Genomic DNA, 20340 nt, shown 5'->3' with positions numbered 1-20340 from the left:
ATGCACACTCTCAATTGGGATATTTGAACTCTCTGTTCAACACTATATCTATATAACCCTAAAGTAACTCTAACTTAACACCTATTGAAACTAAAACCCAACTGCAAACCGTGACCATAACCATACATCTACATACCTGCCAACCTGAGACAAGAGAAATTAGGAGTAAATTTTTCTGGATGGACTACGAGGTCGCGAACCACCGAAGGATTGGGGTAGTAGCCCGTAGATTGGGGGGGGGGGGGGGACTTTAGGGTCTATTTTTTTTCTCTCTCCATTTTAATGGTGCAAATGGGTCTTTTCCTTCAACCTTTTCGCCCCACACATAAACAATTTTTGAAATGTGAACACTCACAAAACTACATGTTTCACTACCCACCTCAGTTAGGAGCCCTATTTTGCAAAGGTATATAGTAGTAGTAATCCAAAATAAATCAGAGGAAGTCCTGTAAATAACAAGCTTCCACGATCGCAGTCATCGCACAAGCATTGAAGAAAACACGCCAATGTATACAGTGTTTATGCACGGTGTATCAACTGCACATGTAATATAAATACACGTGGGCTATACGAAGGTATGAATAAACATCCCAAAATTGCTGATGTGAGATGCTTGTAGGATACTTTACAGGACAGAATGGACATTTTGCCATTGAAAATGGCGGACGCACACACAAAATATTAATTAAAAAAATTATTAAAAAAATTATTAAAAAAAAAAAAAAAAAAAAATTAAAATTAAAAAAAATCAGAGTTTTGAGGCATGCACTCGGAATTCGGAGTTGGTATGAAAAATGCGGAGAAACTCCGCCTAAATCGGGGTGGTTGGCAGGTATGTATCTATGACAAAACATCTACATGTTTAAACATGTAATAATATCAAAGCGGGACTGCACTACTGGTAGGTACTTGCGCCCTCTATATAGCAAACAATGCCTAAGCGTTACCCGTTGGTCCCCCATGATCCCCTTTTTCTTATGTTAATTGAGAGTTGATGAGATAGCCACCTGTCAGAGACCACACTTCGTAGTTTAATCCCTCCTGGCCAAACTAGTGCAGATAGGCTTTAAGGAATTAGTTTCTTACCGTTTGCAGTGATTTGACCGGTGAATGTCTTGACCCCTGTGATGGTGTGATCTCCAGAGAGTGTGACTACTTCAGTCATATCCACGTCATCCACCGTACCCGTCGTGGTCAGTTCTCCTGTCACATCGATACCTCCCAAGATCAGCAAGGAGACAGATATATCCTAGCAAGCAGAATAAATTATCATCATCAGTAGCTCATATTCAGAAGCCAAAAAATTATTTGTTGACCATTATTCATGGTAAAAGATCAAAGTTGAAGTGTCAACGTCTGAAATGTTGTCAGAAGTCTATGCTACATGTACTACATATTTTGAATACTTAATTTGTATATTAATATCTACTGATTTTCCCAATGATACTAACATTATCATTTCAATAATTTCATTTTAAATTATAGAATAAATTATCATCATCAGTAGTTCATATTCAGAAGCCAAAAGATTAGCACAGGATAGAGACAAATGGAGAAAGAAAACAAGAAGATGTGCAGATGTGGTCGCCAATCGCCAGCAACTGACGGTGGCAGCCAGGTAGCCAGGTAGGTAGCTCTTATTGAGCCAAGGGGTTTTGTTTGTTCCAAGATTGTTTCGGAATGTAAACAAAGTTTACTTTCCAAATGCTTACACTGCTATATCCAAGACTTATATTACAAATATTGCGGGGAAAAATAGCATAGGTAGAATATCTACTGCTTTTGCCGATGATACTAACATATCATTTCAAAAATTTCATTTATATAGAAACTATCAAAAAATTCTGTAACTTCTTTGTTGACCATTATTCATAGTAAATGATCAGAGTTAAAGTGTCAACGTCTGAAATGTTGTCAAAAGTCTATGCTACATGTACTACATATTTGGAATACATTATTTGTGCTCTAAATAGTAAAACATGGATACAAATTGATGATCAAATACAGTTCCTTGTAGAGCAATTACTTATATCAATTATCTATCTTCGACACATTTTCCTTGTTTGCTAATTCTTTTTTTTTCTTTTGTCATTTATCACATGGCGAGAGATCTGGTCTTAAAATGATTATCTTACAAACAATGTCATTCTTTTGACATCTTTATCTAATCTCCTGCCAAATATTCTTTCTTTGAATACTTGCAGTTTCATATTCACCAACTTATACAACAAAATACTTCTGAGCACCCCCCCCCCCATATTTCAAATAAAAATGAAGATAAAAGTGATACTTACTACATTTGAAGTTTTATCTATATATTCATCATAAAGATCTTGAATATTGATGTCAGTGTTCACAAGGTCAGAGGTTACTGTGAGAGTCGAAGGTGAAAGGTCACCTACAGCCTCAAAGGAAGCAAATGTCTTCAGACCTGTACATAATGAATAAATGTCTTCCAAAAATAAATCACTGCATGTGTTTCATTTAAATTTCAGTTTCTCTGATATACTTTGAAACCTGTATATTATAAAGACCAAAGGAAACTAGAAAAAAAGGGTCTTTATAGGCAGGGGGTCTTTATGTAAAATTTTCAAAGGAAACAAAAAAGTGGTCTTCATAACCCCCCCCCCCCCCCCACTCAGTGTTATTTAGGGTACGTGTATGCTCGTTCCCTCCCTTAGAAAGCACCCCCCCCACCCCTATCTCATGACTGCCAACATTTCTGAATCAGCCTTTCGCAGGCTTTTTGCGAGCAAATTTCTTGCCTTGGAAACCACAACCTAATCTTAATTATTTGAAAAGGTAAATCAAGAGCATATGTTTCCAGAGCAAATTTCATACCACCAGATTATGTCATACTATTAGTATCATTATCAAGATGGCGTCACCTTTGCCTGGGAGGGGATAGGTGATCTAAATCACTGTAACCCTCTGGTCCCTTCCTCCTAGTATACCGGTATGGATTGGGATGTGCAGCCGGTTGACCACTACAGCAGGGTTCCTTCTACTATTATATGAATATACTGCAGTGTGTTCCTAACATGCCAAGGGGGTGACTCTCCTAGAGCTACACAGGGCCTCCATTTAACATCCTATCCAAGAGACGTAGTGTTTTCCACTATAACCTAGCATGCTTCTATAAAACAGGGGAGGGGCATGTTAACACACCTGTGATAGTCTGAGGAGTTGTATTTAGGAGCACAGTATTGGGAAGCTCGTTCTGCATGGTAGTAATCTTATTTGCATTGGTGTTCATCTTGTTGATGATCCTTTGCAGCTGTTCTTCTTCGGCGTTGGTCAGGACAACATCATCTTCGATTATGACTATTAAGGAAAAAGAAAATAAGCACATAGTTTAAAACTTGCTTTATTATTTACAAGAGCTTTGTTTGGACTTGCTACATTTAAAAATTAGAGGAAAACTGTCAAGTTTATTGGTTTGACTTTAATATTCTTGCACTCATGACCCTAAATTGACCCTAAATTGACCCTAAAAGTGACTCTCAGATCACCTATGATTGATTTATATCAAGGCACTTAAATTGAACATTTTTTTTATCAAAATGTTGAAAGGGGAAAAAAAAAAGATCAAGAGACACTTTGACTCTATAAAATCAAATCTAATTATATTGTCCTTTTGACAATGAAATCATGCTGGAACATATATAGTTTAATCACATTTATTCAATATTTCCTACAGATACCATGTTTTTTACAACAATGGGATTACAATGCTCAGGAGAATCGAGAATGCCAGGAATCACACTAATACATGAGCAGAAGGAGCAAAAATATCAGATAATTTTGAGTCTATTTCCAGTGCAGTATATTGTGCCTTTCTCAAATGAGAGCAATTTAATTGTAACTAATAATTAAAGTCTCTAAATTGGCAACCCAGAGTAACCTATAACATCGCTATTTTGTGGCATTACGTTCAGTTACATTTTTGTCATTTTCTTTCACATTGGATTATTCAACAAGCATTTTGATTTTGTTCATACTATGAAGAAGTGGAAAAAAGTTAAGTTCATACTTCTTGGTGGAACATTGATTGCAAGACACCAGCACAGCGAGAAGAGTTTAGAATGTTAAACTAGCACTTACTTTCATTTAGGACTATGTCCTCAGCTGTGATGCCACTCAAAAAGGAAACATTTCCGCTTAAATCAAATTCGCCACCGTCCACAGTAATCAGGTCTGGAATCTTTGTGATGATAGTTGTATGTGTGTGGGTTATGTTCTCATACTCAGTCCCGGAGGATTCGCACACCGATTCAGACAACTCCACATAGTTTGCCAGAATGCTAACGGGGGCAAACTGTAGCTTGAACAGGTTCATCTCCGTTTCATTTTGTTCCGATTGGCTTGCAAGGACCAAGTTGGCCCTGTAACCAGAAACGATCACAGAAATGGAGCAGACTGGGACTGCAAGAGAAGATGGTTCAAACTGCAATGTTGATTCTTGGAATTGCCATCCATCGTATTCGTAGAAAGTGATGGTTGTTGCCGTGTATATTATGAGGTTGACAAAACCTTTATTCTCATCAAGAATGGTGTACCAACCACGGATATCGGCGATTTCCAGGCACTGGAATGGTATAAATTTATTTTCGTTGTACTTGTAGATGAAAGACCTTGGTGTTCGACCTAAAATGTAAATAAAATTATGTCATGAGATGAAAACATGTTTTTTTAATTTGGTAAAGATCTAGATTTGTCAACTGCTATATTTTAGTATTCTAAATAAATGAGTTACAATTCGTCTGTCATATATTTTCACCAAATATTATTTTCAACTTGATTTTCCCTTATTGGAAAGTAAAGGTTTTTTTATTGAATCAAATAGTCTTTCCGACTAGAGCTTGGAGCATGATGATACATGTACAAGTTTGCCTGTTACCTCACATTATAAAGAAAAAGGCTGCGCCCATGTCATTATGAAAGACATGACTTCATGCAAAGAATATCTTCCTTTACATATCTCTTGTACATCTTTGTAAGAAATATTGTACGTCCATAATCAGGAATAAAACTCATCTTTCAGCATATTTACACTTATTTGTTGAGCTGAGGTTCCCTTTCAGAATTAAAAACTTTAGAACTCAATTTATAGTCAACAATCCCTATTGCAACAGGTGTACGGTACCTTGCTCATCATAAGTGTTGGCTATAAGAAGAAAAACTTCTAATTCAAAGCCGGAGCCGAACGTGAAAACATCCATATCGAGGACGCCATATGTGGTGATTGTCTGAAAGGTCTCAAATTGATGGAGATGGAGGTTGTAGAGAAGTATCTCAGAATTGGTTATCGGTTCATCGTACATTGATGCACTGCTCGCAAGGCCCAGGAAGACACGACTGAAGACACAAAATGGTATGATACTGACCAGGTTGGGCTTGGGGAAAGCAGCAAATTCATCCATATGACCACCTGCATGAAATCAGAGTAGAACCAGAGGTGGTATATTATAGAGATATTGACTGCTTTGAGAGGCCTGGCTGTTTTATAGGCTCAAGGGAGCGTGCACACATCTTGCCATAGTCATGGCAAGATGTGCAAGTTCCTGAGAGCCTATAAAGCAGTCGATATGTCTTTTATATGCCGAATTGAAACAAAAAACTACCAAGAATTCTTACCTTATCCTTTCATTGAGTAAAGATTGGTTAAAACATCACAGAAAATCTGAGAAACTGTCTGTTTATCTTTGCTGGAAAAATGACTGAAAGTTTCAATCATTTGGGAATCGCAGACAAAAAGCCCTGTATGGTGTCCGTGCTCACACAAAGAACATTTTAACACGTAAACCTATGGGGATCTGAGCACAATTGATTTATGTGGCCTGTTACCCAGGGCAACGGGCATCTTTAAAAAGACTATTGACTGGTAGGCGGGTATGAGGGGAATGGCAAAAATCGTGACTGCAATTTCGACCAATCAGATGGCTAGATTTCTAAAGAAAGGTATATAATGAAAAGTATATCATCTTTTCTATTAGTTAAATAACGTTAGTTGTCATAAAAATCCAAAAGTAGGACAAGTCATTGGTTAATGTCTGGGCAAAGCTGGCTGCATATGTGTATCTGTGGTAAGCAGATAAAAAGTATCATTTTAAAGTCATATTTGGTTTGACATTTTTGTAAAGTGCTTTGAATCATAGATGTATTAATAAGCTTTATTGATCCAAGCTGTAATAGGGTTTTCAAATGAATGTAATCACCAGCTTTACTAACATCTTAAATCTGTTTGGTAACATATATGGAATGATATACCTGGGACTTGCCCATGAACTGAGTCCAAGAAAGAATGATACACATTATAAAACTTTATATTCCAGATGTTAATTTCTAACCTTTCCATTCGTACATAACGGCAGCCTCTACATTGAGGATTGCATGGGACCTTTCAACTACAACAATAAATTGAGTGTTGCCCCCTATAATTGTCTCCACTGCAGTCGGCTCTGACATTTTTAGCCTTTGTACTTGAAAGAAAGTCTGGGAATCGGTGGGTTGGTCCACGGTCCACAAGTATGTAAAAAGTCCCGCAGACTTTGTGCTTCCTTTGACGAGAAAAGACAAACAAATATGTAAATAGCAACAAAAAAACAAACAAAAACATGAATACTGTATCTTTGTTTCAGGGTAGCATGAAAAGATCCAGTGCATCATTTCAAGAAACCATCGTAAGTACAAGTTCGCCGACATCCCAGTAAAACACATGTGAAAAATCAATACCGATATGTATTTTAATGGGATGTTGGTGTTCTTGAAAATATGATGGTTTTCTCAAATGTTGGTCAGATTACCAGAACATCAAGCCAGGCTTGGCAAAGTCCTTGAGCATGCAGAAGCACTTGTAAATTAAAATGGTGCCTTAAATTGGGAAGCCATTTAATTAAAATCTATGTTGTTGTTAATAGGCACATGAAAACATAGGGAAAGGAAAATGACTATTGTAACGATTGATGTTGTTGCTTTTGTTAAAATTAAGCTTTTCAAACTGTGCGATGATCTTCTATACCGGTACATAGATCATTTGGTCACGGACTTCAGGTAAAGAAAGACGGGAGTAAATGTTTCCAGCCTCTCCACTCCATATTTTATGGCGTTCTTTAATGTTTTATGTAGGGATAAAGGTATCCTTTCAATACTGAGAGGACATGAAAGGGTACCATATCTTTGCCAGCATTATTATAAATGAATAAATACATACCGGTAAATAAATATGTGAATGCAGTCCCGTAGTCCTAATAACATCAACTCACCATCCCCACATATTGCTACCACAACATAATGGAGCCCATCATAAATAAAGAAGTCAACGTCTTGGACATCGGGAGCACTTTGGACAAGAACCAACTCTGCCTGCCCTGTCTAGAAAAAACAACCATAAAAAGAAAATGTATGCCAGCAATCTACACAATGAAATTTAAGAAACCAAGATCCTACTATTCAAATAATTATTCATTTAATGACAACTGTAAATACCTATTTTGCAGAAAATGGAAAGTCAATAGCTGTATATACTCCATCAAAAGAGCACTAAAGCCAAAGAGCATTTTGAGCATATGTGGTGGATGTGCATTTTAAAGCATGCATATTTGTAATATTCAACAAAAACATCCATTCAGTAACTTAAAATACAGGAAAAAATCCTGAGAAAACTACGCCCCCAAAAAGGGCAAAACTTTAAGAAGGGCTGTCCGGTCAAAAGCACTTACAGTGTAATTAACACATCCTCAATAAAGACAGTAGAAGCTCTAGGTTTTTTTTTAAGGCATTGTTAAAATATTTTGCTCAAAAGTAACATTTTTGTCTGGGACAGAGCATATATAGAGAACATTTGAAATATCAGAAGAACTAAAACAATATTTTTTCATAAAGTATTTGAGGTGAAATCATAAACAGACATATGGATAACTATCCAGTCAATACTGTGACAGAACTACTTGAAAGATTTGCAAACAGTTAAAAAAACAATTCAGAATAGATAATTCACCCCCAAATATCAGAGAGGTCCTATTAGGGGAATGCTATCCTGTATACTTCAAAGATTTTCCAAACAATAAAAGAGCTACCGTAATTAACACTCGCACAAAAGACTGATCTTATTTTCAGGACTGTAAAGTGACTCCAACTTACTTGGTTGTCAAATCTGTAGATATGGACTTCATCGCAGATAGATGGATTGGATGTGTTACTTGCATGGGTGATGATGATATAGAGATCATCACCATAGAACAAAGTCTCCACATCATTGGGGTAGTCCACAGGGAGAGACAGAACCCCTCTGATAGATACCAGTTCCACCATTCCTGAAAGGAGAAAATTGGCAATGTTCACAACACCAGTGCAGGAATCACAGCAGGTCCAACCAACAACAACTTACCTCCAGACTTTGGCTGCATTGTGTGTTAACGTGCCTCTCCTGGTTCATAGACGCAGGCCATCTTACAGGTAAAAAAACGCTCAGTCCCTCGGATAGGACGTTTAATGGAGGCCCTGCGTAGAGAAGATTTGCCACCTTGGCACGTTAAGAATCCCACTGCATTAATCGTACAAGTGTAGTGGAAACCCTGGTGAAGTGGCCCACCTGCAAAAACCTAATCAGTCATACTGAGAGAGGCTGGAGGAGAGACCGGAGGGTATAGTGATTTACTTTGCTTTTTAATTGCCTCCCACACACAAGCGACGCTATATCTTTCTCAAACAAAAGGCCCTGTAATTCTATTTGGTACTTGGTATAATGCTTGGTTATCGCTCTTGTGCAAAATTGGGTTTAACAAAGGAAGTCAGTCTAGGCCCTCTATAGGTGAGTGAGATCTTAGTTTTAGTTTGTTAAACATGATCTTAGACCCAGGGTTGGATTTCAATTAATTCTAAGTAGAATATGGACCCAAGTCTCTAAACTGTACATGAGGAAGGAATACGTCAATTAGATTATTCATTGTACAGTGCGTCCCAGAAAAAACGAAACCGAGAATTATTGATGTTTTATCATAACTTAATCACAATTATAATTGATAAATGACACATATTGGTAAAAGCTTAGATCCTCCTCTTTCATTTGATGCAACTCGTATAATGTATATTTCACGCATGAGTGATTAAAATGAACTTAAGGAGAAGAAACCAAAAAGTCATTTGGCGGACGGTATCAAAGAGAAAATTGTATTTCTAGAAATTTCGAGTTTCTGCCCTTTCATATGACACCTCAGTCAGGAAAAATGAGCAAGGAATGACAAAGTTTGGTTTGTTTAAAGTATTGCTTGCATTTCCATAATTTTATTAAACGAATTTGTTTTCACTGGCTGCCTACCGTAGCAACAAATTGAATTAACAAAAGACTTAAACTCCGTTTCGTTAACAATCAGCCATAGACGAAAGACTTCATGCATGGCTGATGGTCAACGAAACGAAGTCAAGTCTTTTGTCAATTCTGCTTGTTTCTACGGCAGACAGCCAGTGAAAACGAAATTGTTTAATAAAATTATGGAAATGCAAGCCCTACTTTAATAACAAACAGAACTTTGTCATTCTTTGCTCATTTTTTCCTGACTGAGGTGTCATATGAAAGGGCAGAAATTCATTTTTCTAGAAATGTGATTTCTCTTTGAAATTCAGGTCTGTTGATGTTGCAACGCAGACAGCAATCTCAAAAGTGCACACATAATTCTAGAAACAGTCTTTGTCCACAATGGCCTAGTTTGTGGAGATTTAAAAATTATTTTGAAATGTGATATTAGATCCATGATTTATCATATTCTACTGTTTTTCTATACACAAACTTAATTGGTTCTATTATTACCAAATGGCAAAGCTTTTGACTACGAAAATTTGCTGATCTTTTCGTCAATATTTTAATAATTTTACACGGAATATTGTACATAGAAAATTTCCTTTTTCCATTGGCGGTATCAGATTCTCAAAGTCTTACCGATTTTTAAGAGAGCGAATTAAGGTCACACACAAACTATATGGTCACACTCACCATCCATACATCTAATTTATTTAATAAGTCTGTTAGTGTTACTGTAAGACAATATCATAAACTTATAAAGGATCAATATATGATGGTATAAGACTATAAGTGCTATTTGATGCATACTTTTTGTAAATCATCCATGAAAGGCAAAGTATGTTGAGCTTGAGCATCCGGACACCTCGCGGCCCACTCCATTCCAGCAAAGCATAGAGAGTCAATGCTATAATGCGTATTGACCTCTAGCACTGCATACTTGCTGTGAGGCAGGTATTATTAGACCTGGGGCGGTATTCTGAACCCTGTGTTATCTCTAATATTGTTGTATCTTTGAAGATAAGATAAAGTTGGTATTCTGAACACTGTTGTAACTTTTGTGTTATCTTTTGTTGTATCTTTTCTCTCATCTCATTGGCCGCGCCTGCGCTCATAGTTTGGTGCGCTTGTAATTGTGCGTATTATTAATAAAGTGGCGTTTAATCCTCATTTGCATATGCGCACGAGAGATAATATGTCGAGATAATTGGTATTCTGAAAGTTGTTGTATCTTTTATCTTATCTTATCTTGCATGGTATTTACAACAATATTTACAACAGGTAGGGGGTTGTTGTATCTTTCGTTGTGATATAATGGCGGCAATATTTCTTGCCCAGAACCGGAAACATCACAGATGAGAACTTTCTAAGAAATTACATGCTAGGATATGACGATTTTCATGCTCTCATCTTAACCAATATGGTGAAAGCGTGATTTGTCTTCATGATCCACATTCAACAGCGCATAATGATGACGCGCGTAATAAGTGCTCTAATAACTAATTACGCTCAAGATTAGTATGCGCTAGGCTCATCTTTAGACATGGCCTAAATTATTCCTATTGGTTGACCTACTTATAATGCTTATATAAAACAGATTTTGATTAGTAGGGTCCATACATATGGGCGTGTCAATAGTGGTCAAAGATAAGATAGAGGCGGTCCTTCGAGAGATAACACAGGGATAAAATGATGTTCAGAATACCAACTTACAACAATATTAGCGCTGTGTTATCTCTGGAAGATACAACAAAAGATAACACAAAACTTACAACAATGTTCAGAATACCACCCCTGTACACAAATATACACACCACACAATATTGCATAGACTGCACACAATCATGCCGATGCGGCTGAAGCTGTAAGCAAAGTTTGACAGTAGACTTACAATTTGAATTTTTAAACTATTTTTTTTAACATCAGTAAGTTAACAAAAGTGTTTTACAGCTATTTAGGTGTCATCAATTGTCCCTAAAGTACCGATTTTGAGTGTACCATGAGTGTTTTGTACAGTGGTGTTTGATAATCAAAAGCACAGCTTTTACTACACAGCCAGAAAAGTGATGCTCCTATGTGTGTCGCCGGCCGCCCTCCCTCCGGCCTCCCAGCTCCCAGTCCCATGATCATGCATTATTTTTTCAGTTTAATTAAATTATGTTCTGTCTAGTTACCTCATATCTCTCGAAGTGAAGATAAGGTAGCAAGGTCAGAGAACAAGCTGGTGATCGGCGATGGAATGGAAAGATTGCTAGTTTTCCGACAAGATCGCACTGGTGCACGCACGATGTCAATGGGATCCTATTCAAGCGTCGCGCAAGATTACGCAATAGTGTTTACAGTAACACCTAACCAGCTGAAAATAAATGGATAACTAGTCTCAGATCCAACGTTGCACGTTTACATTACAATTATTTTCCATTTTTTATTAAAGGAATATTGTAAAAAAGCTCAAAATTATATATTTTTACAGGATCATATTAAATATTTATAGGTAATTAGCATTTATTTATTTGCAAAATATTGTATAATGTCAGGATAAAATGTTTTGGGATTACCATACCGATGATAAATTACAGAGGCTTGGGCAGTACTGTAGTGTCATCAGTGATGTTAACGTGTGAGTGGATTTAGATCTAGATCTACATTAGTCATTTCCTAAGGATTCAGCCCATTCTAATTTGGAAGTATTGTTGCTATGATAGAGCATCATGGCTTCTCCAAATTTTATTGAAAATTTAGAACTTCAGATATCAGAAATTGAACTCCTTGATAGCATGTTTCCTGGAGATGGCGAGTTTTGCCTCGATGACCCTAGCGTGCTGTCCGACGTACAGACTTTCGTAGATAAATCCGCCGAGTCTACAGGCGTAGCCGATCAAGGAATTTCTGGTAACTCAGCCTCGGGGAAAGGAGGCACGGGCGCAATCAGGCAACTGTCGTTTTCTATCAAGATTTCTATCAATGATCAGCATAATGGGATTCCAAATGTAAGTTTGAGTATTTTGTTACTTTTTTTCCAAGGACCAATGAGAGGAGGTTTGCAGATTATTTTTAAGTGGTATCTAATCTAGTCATTCCTGTACGCGTACGCAATGTTAATAACTAGACATGTAATACTTGTTTGGAACAAGTATAGGTGGGCTGGTCAACTAAAATTTGAGACAAAATAGAGCAAAAATAAGCGAGATACTGCTTAAAAATTCTTAAAAAACAATATCATGTAGATTCATGACTTCACCTTCTATAGGCATAACACCCGAATTATGAAATTTCTGACATGAGGCCTTTAATCAAAATTTTCACTATGATGACGTCATCAAAATTAAAATTGGTGTCTATTGAGCTTGTAGAAAATTGTCTTAGCTACAACATATCAACATTTGAGAGAAAATCGATCAATATTTACAGAGATACAATCAATGTTCCATAAATATGCTGACGTCATAATATTCAAATTCGTATTTTGAGTTCCAAGGCCATTATGATGACGTCATAGTATTTGTAATGGCCAAATGAGACATGAAATCATATCTCCGACTCACACTCTATCAAAATATGAAAAAAAAATATTGGTTTCCAGTTGCATTCTACAGAGCTATAATGGATTTTGTATATGCCTGTTTTTGCCCATATATGCTATGTATTAAAAGAGCTCGCGCGCACGGACATTTATCTTGAATGGACGCTCATCTTGTTATTAATGGTCATAAAGAGATAAACGTGGTATCAAATTGTTCAAAAGAATATAAGAAATATCATGTAAGAAAAAAAATGCGATTTTATGTTGTGTAATAGTTTTACGCGCGAAAACGCCCGCGCATGCGCGTGTGCGCGATTTTTTTATAAAATGCTTAGAATGGCCTAAAACGTATGCAAAATGATTTTGAGACGATTTTGAGCATTTTAAAATTTTGCGCGCGCATTGGCGCGCGGACGTACGCGCACGCGCGTTTTTTGACATGAAATTGACTGAACTGATATTGACCTTGATCATGGAAAATATGAATAAGAAAAAACTTTCCGTTATGAAGATATGATCATATGTTGATTTTCACAAAATGGTGCCTAGATGACGTCATCAGTCAAGGTCAAGGTTAAAAAATTTGCTGTGCTTTGTTTATATGCCTACACATATGTATGCCAAATTTTAAGATATTTGATTGAGCCATTTTCAAATTATCTTGTCCACAAAAAAGTGGGTCGAAATAAGAAAAATAAATAATAAATAAATAATAATAAAGGCAATTTTAACAAAATTATAAGGTGGTCTGTATTAGATACAGCCCACCTAATAAATAATAATAAAGGCAATTTTAACAAAATTATAAGGTGGTCTGTATTAGATACAGCCCACCTAATAAATAAAGGCAATTCTAACGAAATTATAAGGTGGTCTGTACGTTATACAGCCCACCTGATAAAGAAAGAAAATTCTGACGAAAACAATAGGTAGTCTGTCGAAGACAGACCACCTAATAATAATAAAGAAAATCCTTCAAAGTTCTAGAAAATGTGCAATTTCAACTTTCGATTGAAAATTCCGACATGATCCCAACATCTGATCAAAAAACAAAGTACACCGGTTTTGTAGCCCATGGTCTCAGCTATAACATACCAAAATTTGGGATAAAATAGAGCACGAATAAGCGAGATAGTGCTCAAAGATTAATGCCATGTAGATTCACGATGTGGACGAAATTCACCTTCCATAGACAATACACGCAAATGAAGAAAATTCTGACATGTCGCCTTCAATTGAAATTTTCACCATGATGACGTCATCAAAATGAAAAACAGTGGACACTGATCTTGTAGAGAATTGTCTCATCTAAGTTTGGAAGTAAATTATTTAAAATTTACAGAGATACAATCAATTTTCCATATATATGATGACGTCATCATATGCAAATTCGTTTTTTGAGTTCCAAGGCCATTGTGATGATGTCACGATACACTTAATGGCCAAATGAGACATGAAATCATATTTCCGACTCATACTCTATCTAAATATGAAAAAAGATTGAGGATCCCGGTGCATTCCAAAGAGCTATAATGGATTTTCTATAGGCATGTTTTTGCCCATATATGCTATGTATTATAAGAGCTCGCGCGCACGGATATTTATCTTGAATGGACGCTCATCTTGTTATTAATGGTCATAAAGATATGAACGTGGTATCAAATTGTACAAACAAATATATGAAATATCATGAAAGAAAAAAAAATGGCGATTCTATGTTATGTAATGGTGTTACGCGCGAAAACGCGCGCGCATGCTCGTACGCGCGATTTTTTATGAAATGCTTAAAATGGCCTGAAACGTATGTAAAATAAATTTGAGACGATTTTGAGCATTTTAAAATTTTGCGCGCGCACTAACGCGCGGACGTACGCGCACGCGCGCGTTTTTTTACCTGAAATTGACCGGACTGATATTGACCTTGATTATGATAAATATGAATGAGAAATGACTTTTGGTTATGAAGATATGATCATGAGTTGATTTTCAGAAAATTTCACAAAATGGCGCCTAGATGACGTCATCAGTCAAGGTCAAGGTTGAAAAAATGTTTGTGTTTTGTTCTAATGCCTATACATATGTGTGCCAAATTTCAAGGTATTTGATTGAACCATTTTCAAGTTATCTTGCTCACAAAAAAGTGTGTCGAAATAAGAAAAATAAATAATAAATAAATAATAATAAAGGCAATTTTAACAAAATTATAAGGTGGTCTGTATTAGATACAGCCCACCTAATAATAGTGATAGAATTAGAAATACATGTACAGTAGATCTAGACAGTGGCGGATCCAGGGAGGGGGGGGGGGACCTGGAGGGCCCCAGCCCCCCCCCCCCCTTGAGAAAAAAAACATGTAAAAACACATTTTAACCTTTTGGGGGGTTGTGCCCCCCCCCCCTGACATTTCTTAAATCCAGGGCATCATTTTACAAAACCATGCAAGTGCATGCAGTTTGCCGTCATCCCATTGAAAATGTTTAGAAACATTAAACATGCATGTCGATGGGATGTCTGTCAACTTCAAAACTTGTACTTCTTTCATTTAATACACGATTCGTAAAACAATGCCTGAAAATATTGTTTTGGCTGTTGTACATGTTAGTTGGCAACATTATCAATTCTCTTTCTATTTACTTTGTTTTTTAAATCAATATCTTTTGAACTCAGATCGATCTGGATCTCCAGTGCTGCCTTCCTTTAGACTATCCCAATGTTCTACCAGAACTTAACGTCCAATCCAATGTACTGTCAAGACAGCAGTACAGAATACTCAACGATGATCTGATGGAGCACATAGAGAGCCTAGACAGAGGAGAGCTGTGCATTACAGAAGCTGTCCAATGGCTCCAGGAAAATGCCTCTTGTTACCTGAAAACTGCAGAAGTTCCTAGCCAAGGGAACGTGAAGGAGCAAAGCAAGAAAAAACAGCAGCCCTCATCTTTCACTCGTCTCTGGATACACAGCCATCATATATACAGCCGATCAAAACGGGAGGACATCTTTGCTTGGTCCAAGGAGAGAGGTCTCACAGGGTTTAGTCTTCCAGGAAAACCGGGCATTATTTGTGTCGAAGGATCCCAAGGGGATGTGGACGAAATCTGGCATAAACTCCGGAGATTAAACTGGAAAAAGCTGACCAGCAAGCACAGAGAAGATTTTGCCCTTGATGCTGATGACACAGAACTCTTCAGTACGAATTTCAGTCGTCTCAGGCATTTCTCAGATTTTCAGGAGATTAATTTTGCTGTGAGGGGTTCTCGGGACTACCACATGGACCTAGGACAGTTTTTCCAATATCTTGAAAAGCACGACTGTGCTGATGCATTCAAGATTTTATTGGGAGTAGATGGAAGGGTATCTCAAAAGGATACAAGTTGAAACTACTTCTTCTCCAGCTGTAATTTACTAAGTACATGTAGTTTGAGAGATGAGGATGTTAATTGAATTTAAATTCTTTAAATAGTGCAATTTGCACTTTGGCTCAAAGACATGTTCATTTGATTCTTTAGCTCTTGCTGAAAGACAGAAGGCCTAATATCATTAAATAAATGTTTTTATTTTTAAAATTCATGATATTTTTCAACCAATGAATACCATATGTCTTGTTTAGAAACAGAAAGGCATTAACTCCGTGTAAGATGATATAAATAAGTGCCTTTCTGGCTCCAAACAGACATTATGTCATATCTCTGTATTGAGATATATCGCAATGATTTATTATTTCAGATTCATAACATGACAAACCTACCTCAAATAATGTATTTTGTTGCTGGAAGAAATTTCAATATACTCTTTTCCCCCTAAAACAGGCTCTTTTATTTATTTAGAACTCAATTGTAAATACATTATTCTATGTCACATCATCTTAGTGGCAAAGCATTATGTTACCTGAACACTTTTCCAATGGTTTCAAATTTAGGTCAATCTGGTTAAGAAGTAAAAACATGAATGCGACAAACAATACTTGACATTGATGACCTACACTGTACATTGCGCACTGGCATACATTTTGAATCTCAATTTGTTTTAAATATATTTCATGATTACAATTTTAACAAATACTTTTTTAGTTCAAAACGGGTCTTCCAATCCATACCCAACACCCAATGTTGATAGATCTAGCCCTGCTAGGGTAGAATGAAATGAAATTAAAACCTGAAACTTTTGAGAACTGAACCTCAATTAAGTTACACTTCATTACTTTTTTCCAATGGTCGAAACTCTCCTACTGTGAAAATTGCCATCCTTACCTGTTTGTGAAGGTTTCATGTTGCAAAAGTTTCTAGTTTTACACTTAGTAAATGGACACTCTCAGTGTTGGTCATGTTCATTATTTCATCGTACTTGGTCAAGTTTGAGATATAGGGGGCCCATTATTTTTGGATACTGTGCATGTGGATAGATGCTTACCATAAAGTTACATGTACATGAAAGAACCAAATTATACCGACTCTTATGCAATGCATCCCGACCAACGCACTTTTCCGTTGTTTCTTTTATCAAAAGATGGAAGTCTCTTGATGTGACCACTGATTCATGGAAGTTATATTCAAATAATCATTTTTCAATGGCCATTTCAAGGAATTTTCTTATTTTGATGAAAATAAATGATAGATAAAACATAAAATGCACAGAATTTTCCATCGTAGAAACTACCATCACATCTGTATTTTTGTCAGGTTTCAGAGGACAGTACATCCCACATGAAACTCCTCAAACTAGGTTGAATAAAGATTGAAAAACTAGACATACCCGTTTGCAACTGATCCAGTGTCTTTTGTGTCTCTTCTTCGTGACTTCTCTTTCTTCTGGACAATCTGTCATTTGTTATTGGGTTGTCGGGATGCTCCTGTATCTTCTCCATGTTGTTTCTGCTTGATTTATCTGCATACTGAACTAGATTTTGTAGCACCTTCTGCACTTGAGTGGAACCTGAATGATGAATAATCATTTTTCAATATTTTATTGGTAATTTTTGTTCTAAGATGTATTTAATTTCATAAATATTGAACATGTAATTATAAATAACATATAAATGTACTTTCACTGACCCAATCATATCACACCAATCGTATACCTTGGATATACATGTCTATATTTTAATTGTAAAGCACTAACACCTAACACAACTCACAACAATATAATACAGAGAAATGGGACAGGCAAGATTATTCTATTGAAATGATTATGATAAAGATTCACAAACAAAATTACAATGTATTTCAGCTATATTTTTTCTGTATTACACAAATTAGTGAATGTATACATAATAACATAAATCATGATAACACGTTTATAGTGTAATAATTATTAAGAAGATAACACACCTGAAAATCCACTGCCAGAAAGGAATCTGTCTTGTCCATCTGTTATGACAGGTGAGACAAACTGGTCAACGGGAATAGAATCCACTTGTTTCACTATTCCAAGCATCACCATGGCAATGACTATGGTAGCCATGTTCTCTTTTGTTTCTGATATAGAATTTAAAAAGAGAGTACAAAGTTAATCATAGGCTTTTGGTATATAGGAGAGACACTTTCATTCTTTCTATAGAGACCTCAAAATGAACATAATGAAATCGATTTATAAAGTCTATGATCACAGCTAAGAAGTTGATGTACTGTATGAAGATATAGGAGCTTGTAAAAAAACACATCACTACATCATTTATTAAATGAATTACTCGTAAAATTTTGCAAGTGTATTTGCAATGTGACACAGATTTGTACTTTATGTTCATTATAGAATATAATTATGAACGTGCATGTTTACTTGATTCGAAATTCAGAAGATGGCTTTAACAAAAATGTCTTCTTACCGATCAGATGTCCTGAATGCTATTTCATGATATGTCGATGTCTGTCTGATGAAAGATCTGGTGAATGATGACCGCCAAAATAAACATCTACAAAATAGGAACCAACCTTGAGGTTCGGCGGGAAATTTGAAGCAGTTTTGTGTGGAAATGAAGCCGATTGCGGTGCAACTAGAGCAGTGATACCTGACGAAGAAGCGACTCGATGAGGAATGCAAGATAATAAAATGAGATTCCGATGCAGCTGATGAGCACTGGAATCCTCTTCACTGATTGGAGGTTTCTTTCTGTTTTGGTTTGCTTCGTTGAGCTCATGTTATTTGCTAATAACATCCCTTGATACTCAAAGATTTTGGGGTCACGTCTTTGAAGCCCTGGTCCCACGTTTCCAAGAACGGTAACTGCAAATAATTACAATGTTCATATAATAAAAAGGCCAACACCATATTTAAAAGTAAAACACGACCGATTTATGAAAGACCGGACAGATCAGGGATAAAATATGGAGGTGGTGGAATGATTGCCCTTAAACAAAAAATCCATCTTCTTTCAAAATCAATATGGTTTTTGAAAAATATTATATTTTGCAATGTTGAAAGAGAAATAAGTCTCTGGTAGCGTATACATAACTGGTTTTGTCATTACTTTAAGTGTGTTTCATCTGAGAGAAATTTGAGGAAAAATATTATCCTCCCTGACTGACATCGTCTAGAGAAAAATATTTACGAAGTGATATAGTTATGTCATTTTCAAATATTTGTCATAGTTTGCGTTGATTAGCAATAACGATTCTAAACAGTATCTTTGATTAGATGTGTTATTTGTAGTTTTCGTCAGTGTTGGCTACGTTCTACGTGGGACCGGGTCGGAAGAACGTCATTGTCCTTTCTTTCAAAGAGAGTGTAGAACAGTGGTGATGAAGAATGGTGGAGAATAGATCACCATGACAATGCTATATACGGTTGAAGGATTCGTTGTGAGAGGAAAGCAGTCAAACAAGTCGCGATACACGAACTTTCGTGAAACAAAAGCAGAAGACCTCGCGAACTTTCGTAGATTTGCTGCAGGTTTTTCACCACAAAAATAGTGTCGGGTAAATTGGACCAGACTATTTTTAGATAAAGAACTATAAACAATAGATCACTATATAACAATGCGGTTGAAGGATTCTTTGTTAAAGGATCGAAGTCAGTCAAACAAAGATAACATTTCTCTTGGTGTCACTGTCTTCGTGACAACTTGCAATGACCCCATAACTTCCACAAAAAAGTCGTTCCGTTCCACTGACTTCGATTCGATTGAAATGGACCTCCGTATCCACAAATTTACAAACGGGAGAAGGTAGGTTGATTGAAACTGACTGCTTACAGTGACAGGGAACCCCCCCCCCCCCCCCCCCCCTTAGACACTCTGCGAGTAACGCTGGCTTTTCTTTCAATATACTGGTACCATCTTAATGGATACGACATTTATACAAGGGCGGATATTGGACCGTCATTCGGAACAGGAATTTCGATATCACATGCAGACCCACTTTAGCAGTAGGCCTATATAACTTTACCAACCTGCCTGCGAAATACAAATCAGCCAGCCCAAAATGAGACCACATCTATTGGACCCCCCCCCCCAAAAAAAAAAAAAAAAACAAAAACAAAAAAAAAATCCTTTACCAGTCCTCTCTTCACAAAGCCTTGCAACTCA

The 20340-nt window shown here is 36.6% G+C and overlaps 2 protein-coding genes across 2 annotated transcripts in view; one reads left to right on the top strand and one right to left on the bottom strand.

The window, feature by feature from the left end:
- Positions 1 to 18335, bottom strand: part of LOC115922359 — a 38678-nt gene extending 20343 nt beyond the window's left edge. Inside the window, exons 1-10 of the mRNA XM_030981263.1 lie at positions 18149 to 18335; positions 17574 to 17753; positions 8143 to 8315; positions 7266 to 7374; positions 6351 to 6560; positions 5147 to 5431; positions 4105 to 4647; positions 3169 to 3324; positions 2295 to 2431; positions 1087 to 1249 (exon numbers count right to left, since the gene is read on the bottom strand). Of these exons, the coding sequence (XP_030837123.1) occupies positions 1087 to 1249; positions 2295 to 2431; positions 3169 to 3324; positions 4105 to 4647; positions 5147 to 5431; positions 6351 to 6560; positions 7266 to 7374; positions 8143 to 8315; positions 17574 to 17753; positions 18149 to 18281 (2089 nt within the window). The 5' untranslated portion in view covers positions 18282 to 18335. The remainder of the gene's footprint in view (positions 1 to 1086; positions 1250 to 2294; positions 2432 to 3168; positions 3325 to 4104; positions 4648 to 5146; positions 5432 to 6350; positions 6561 to 7265; positions 7375 to 8142; positions 8316 to 17573; positions 17754 to 18148) is intronic.
- Positions 11905 to 16914, top strand: LOC115918493 (RWD domain-containing protein 2B-like). Its single transcript, XM_030980501.1, has 2 exons — positions 11905 to 12288; positions 15489 to 16914. The coding sequence occupies exons 1-2, from the start codon at positions 12010 to 12012 to the stop codon at positions 16197 to 16199; spliced, it is 990 nt and encodes a 329-aa protein (XP_030836361.1). The 5' UTR covers positions 11905 to 12009; the 3' UTR covers positions 16200 to 16914.
- Positions 18336 to 20340: the final 2005 nt, after the last annotated feature.

Source organism: Strongylocentrotus purpuratus, unplaced genomic scaffold (assembly GCF_000002235.5).
Source record: "Strongylocentrotus purpuratus isolate Spur 01 unplaced genomic scaffold, Spur_5.0 spur5_scaffold_11, whole genome shotgun sequence".
NCBI lineage: Eukaryota > Metazoa > Echinodermata > Echinoidea > Camarodonta > Strongylocentrotidae > Strongylocentrotus > Strongylocentrotus purpuratus.
This window is presented reverse-complemented; position numbering and strand designations above follow the sequence as displayed.

What these genes read in the sequence shown, in the direction of transcription:
- LOC115918493 (XM_030980501.1), top strand. Translation starts at nt 12,010, where the DNA reads ATGGCTTCTCCAAATTTTATTGAAAATTTAGAACTTCAGATATCAGAA. An exon ending in AGCATAATGGGATTCCAAAT is followed by an intron (nt 12,289 to 15,488) that starts GTAAGTTTGAGT and finishes TTTTGAACTCAG; the next exon opens with ATCGATCTGGATCTCCAGTG.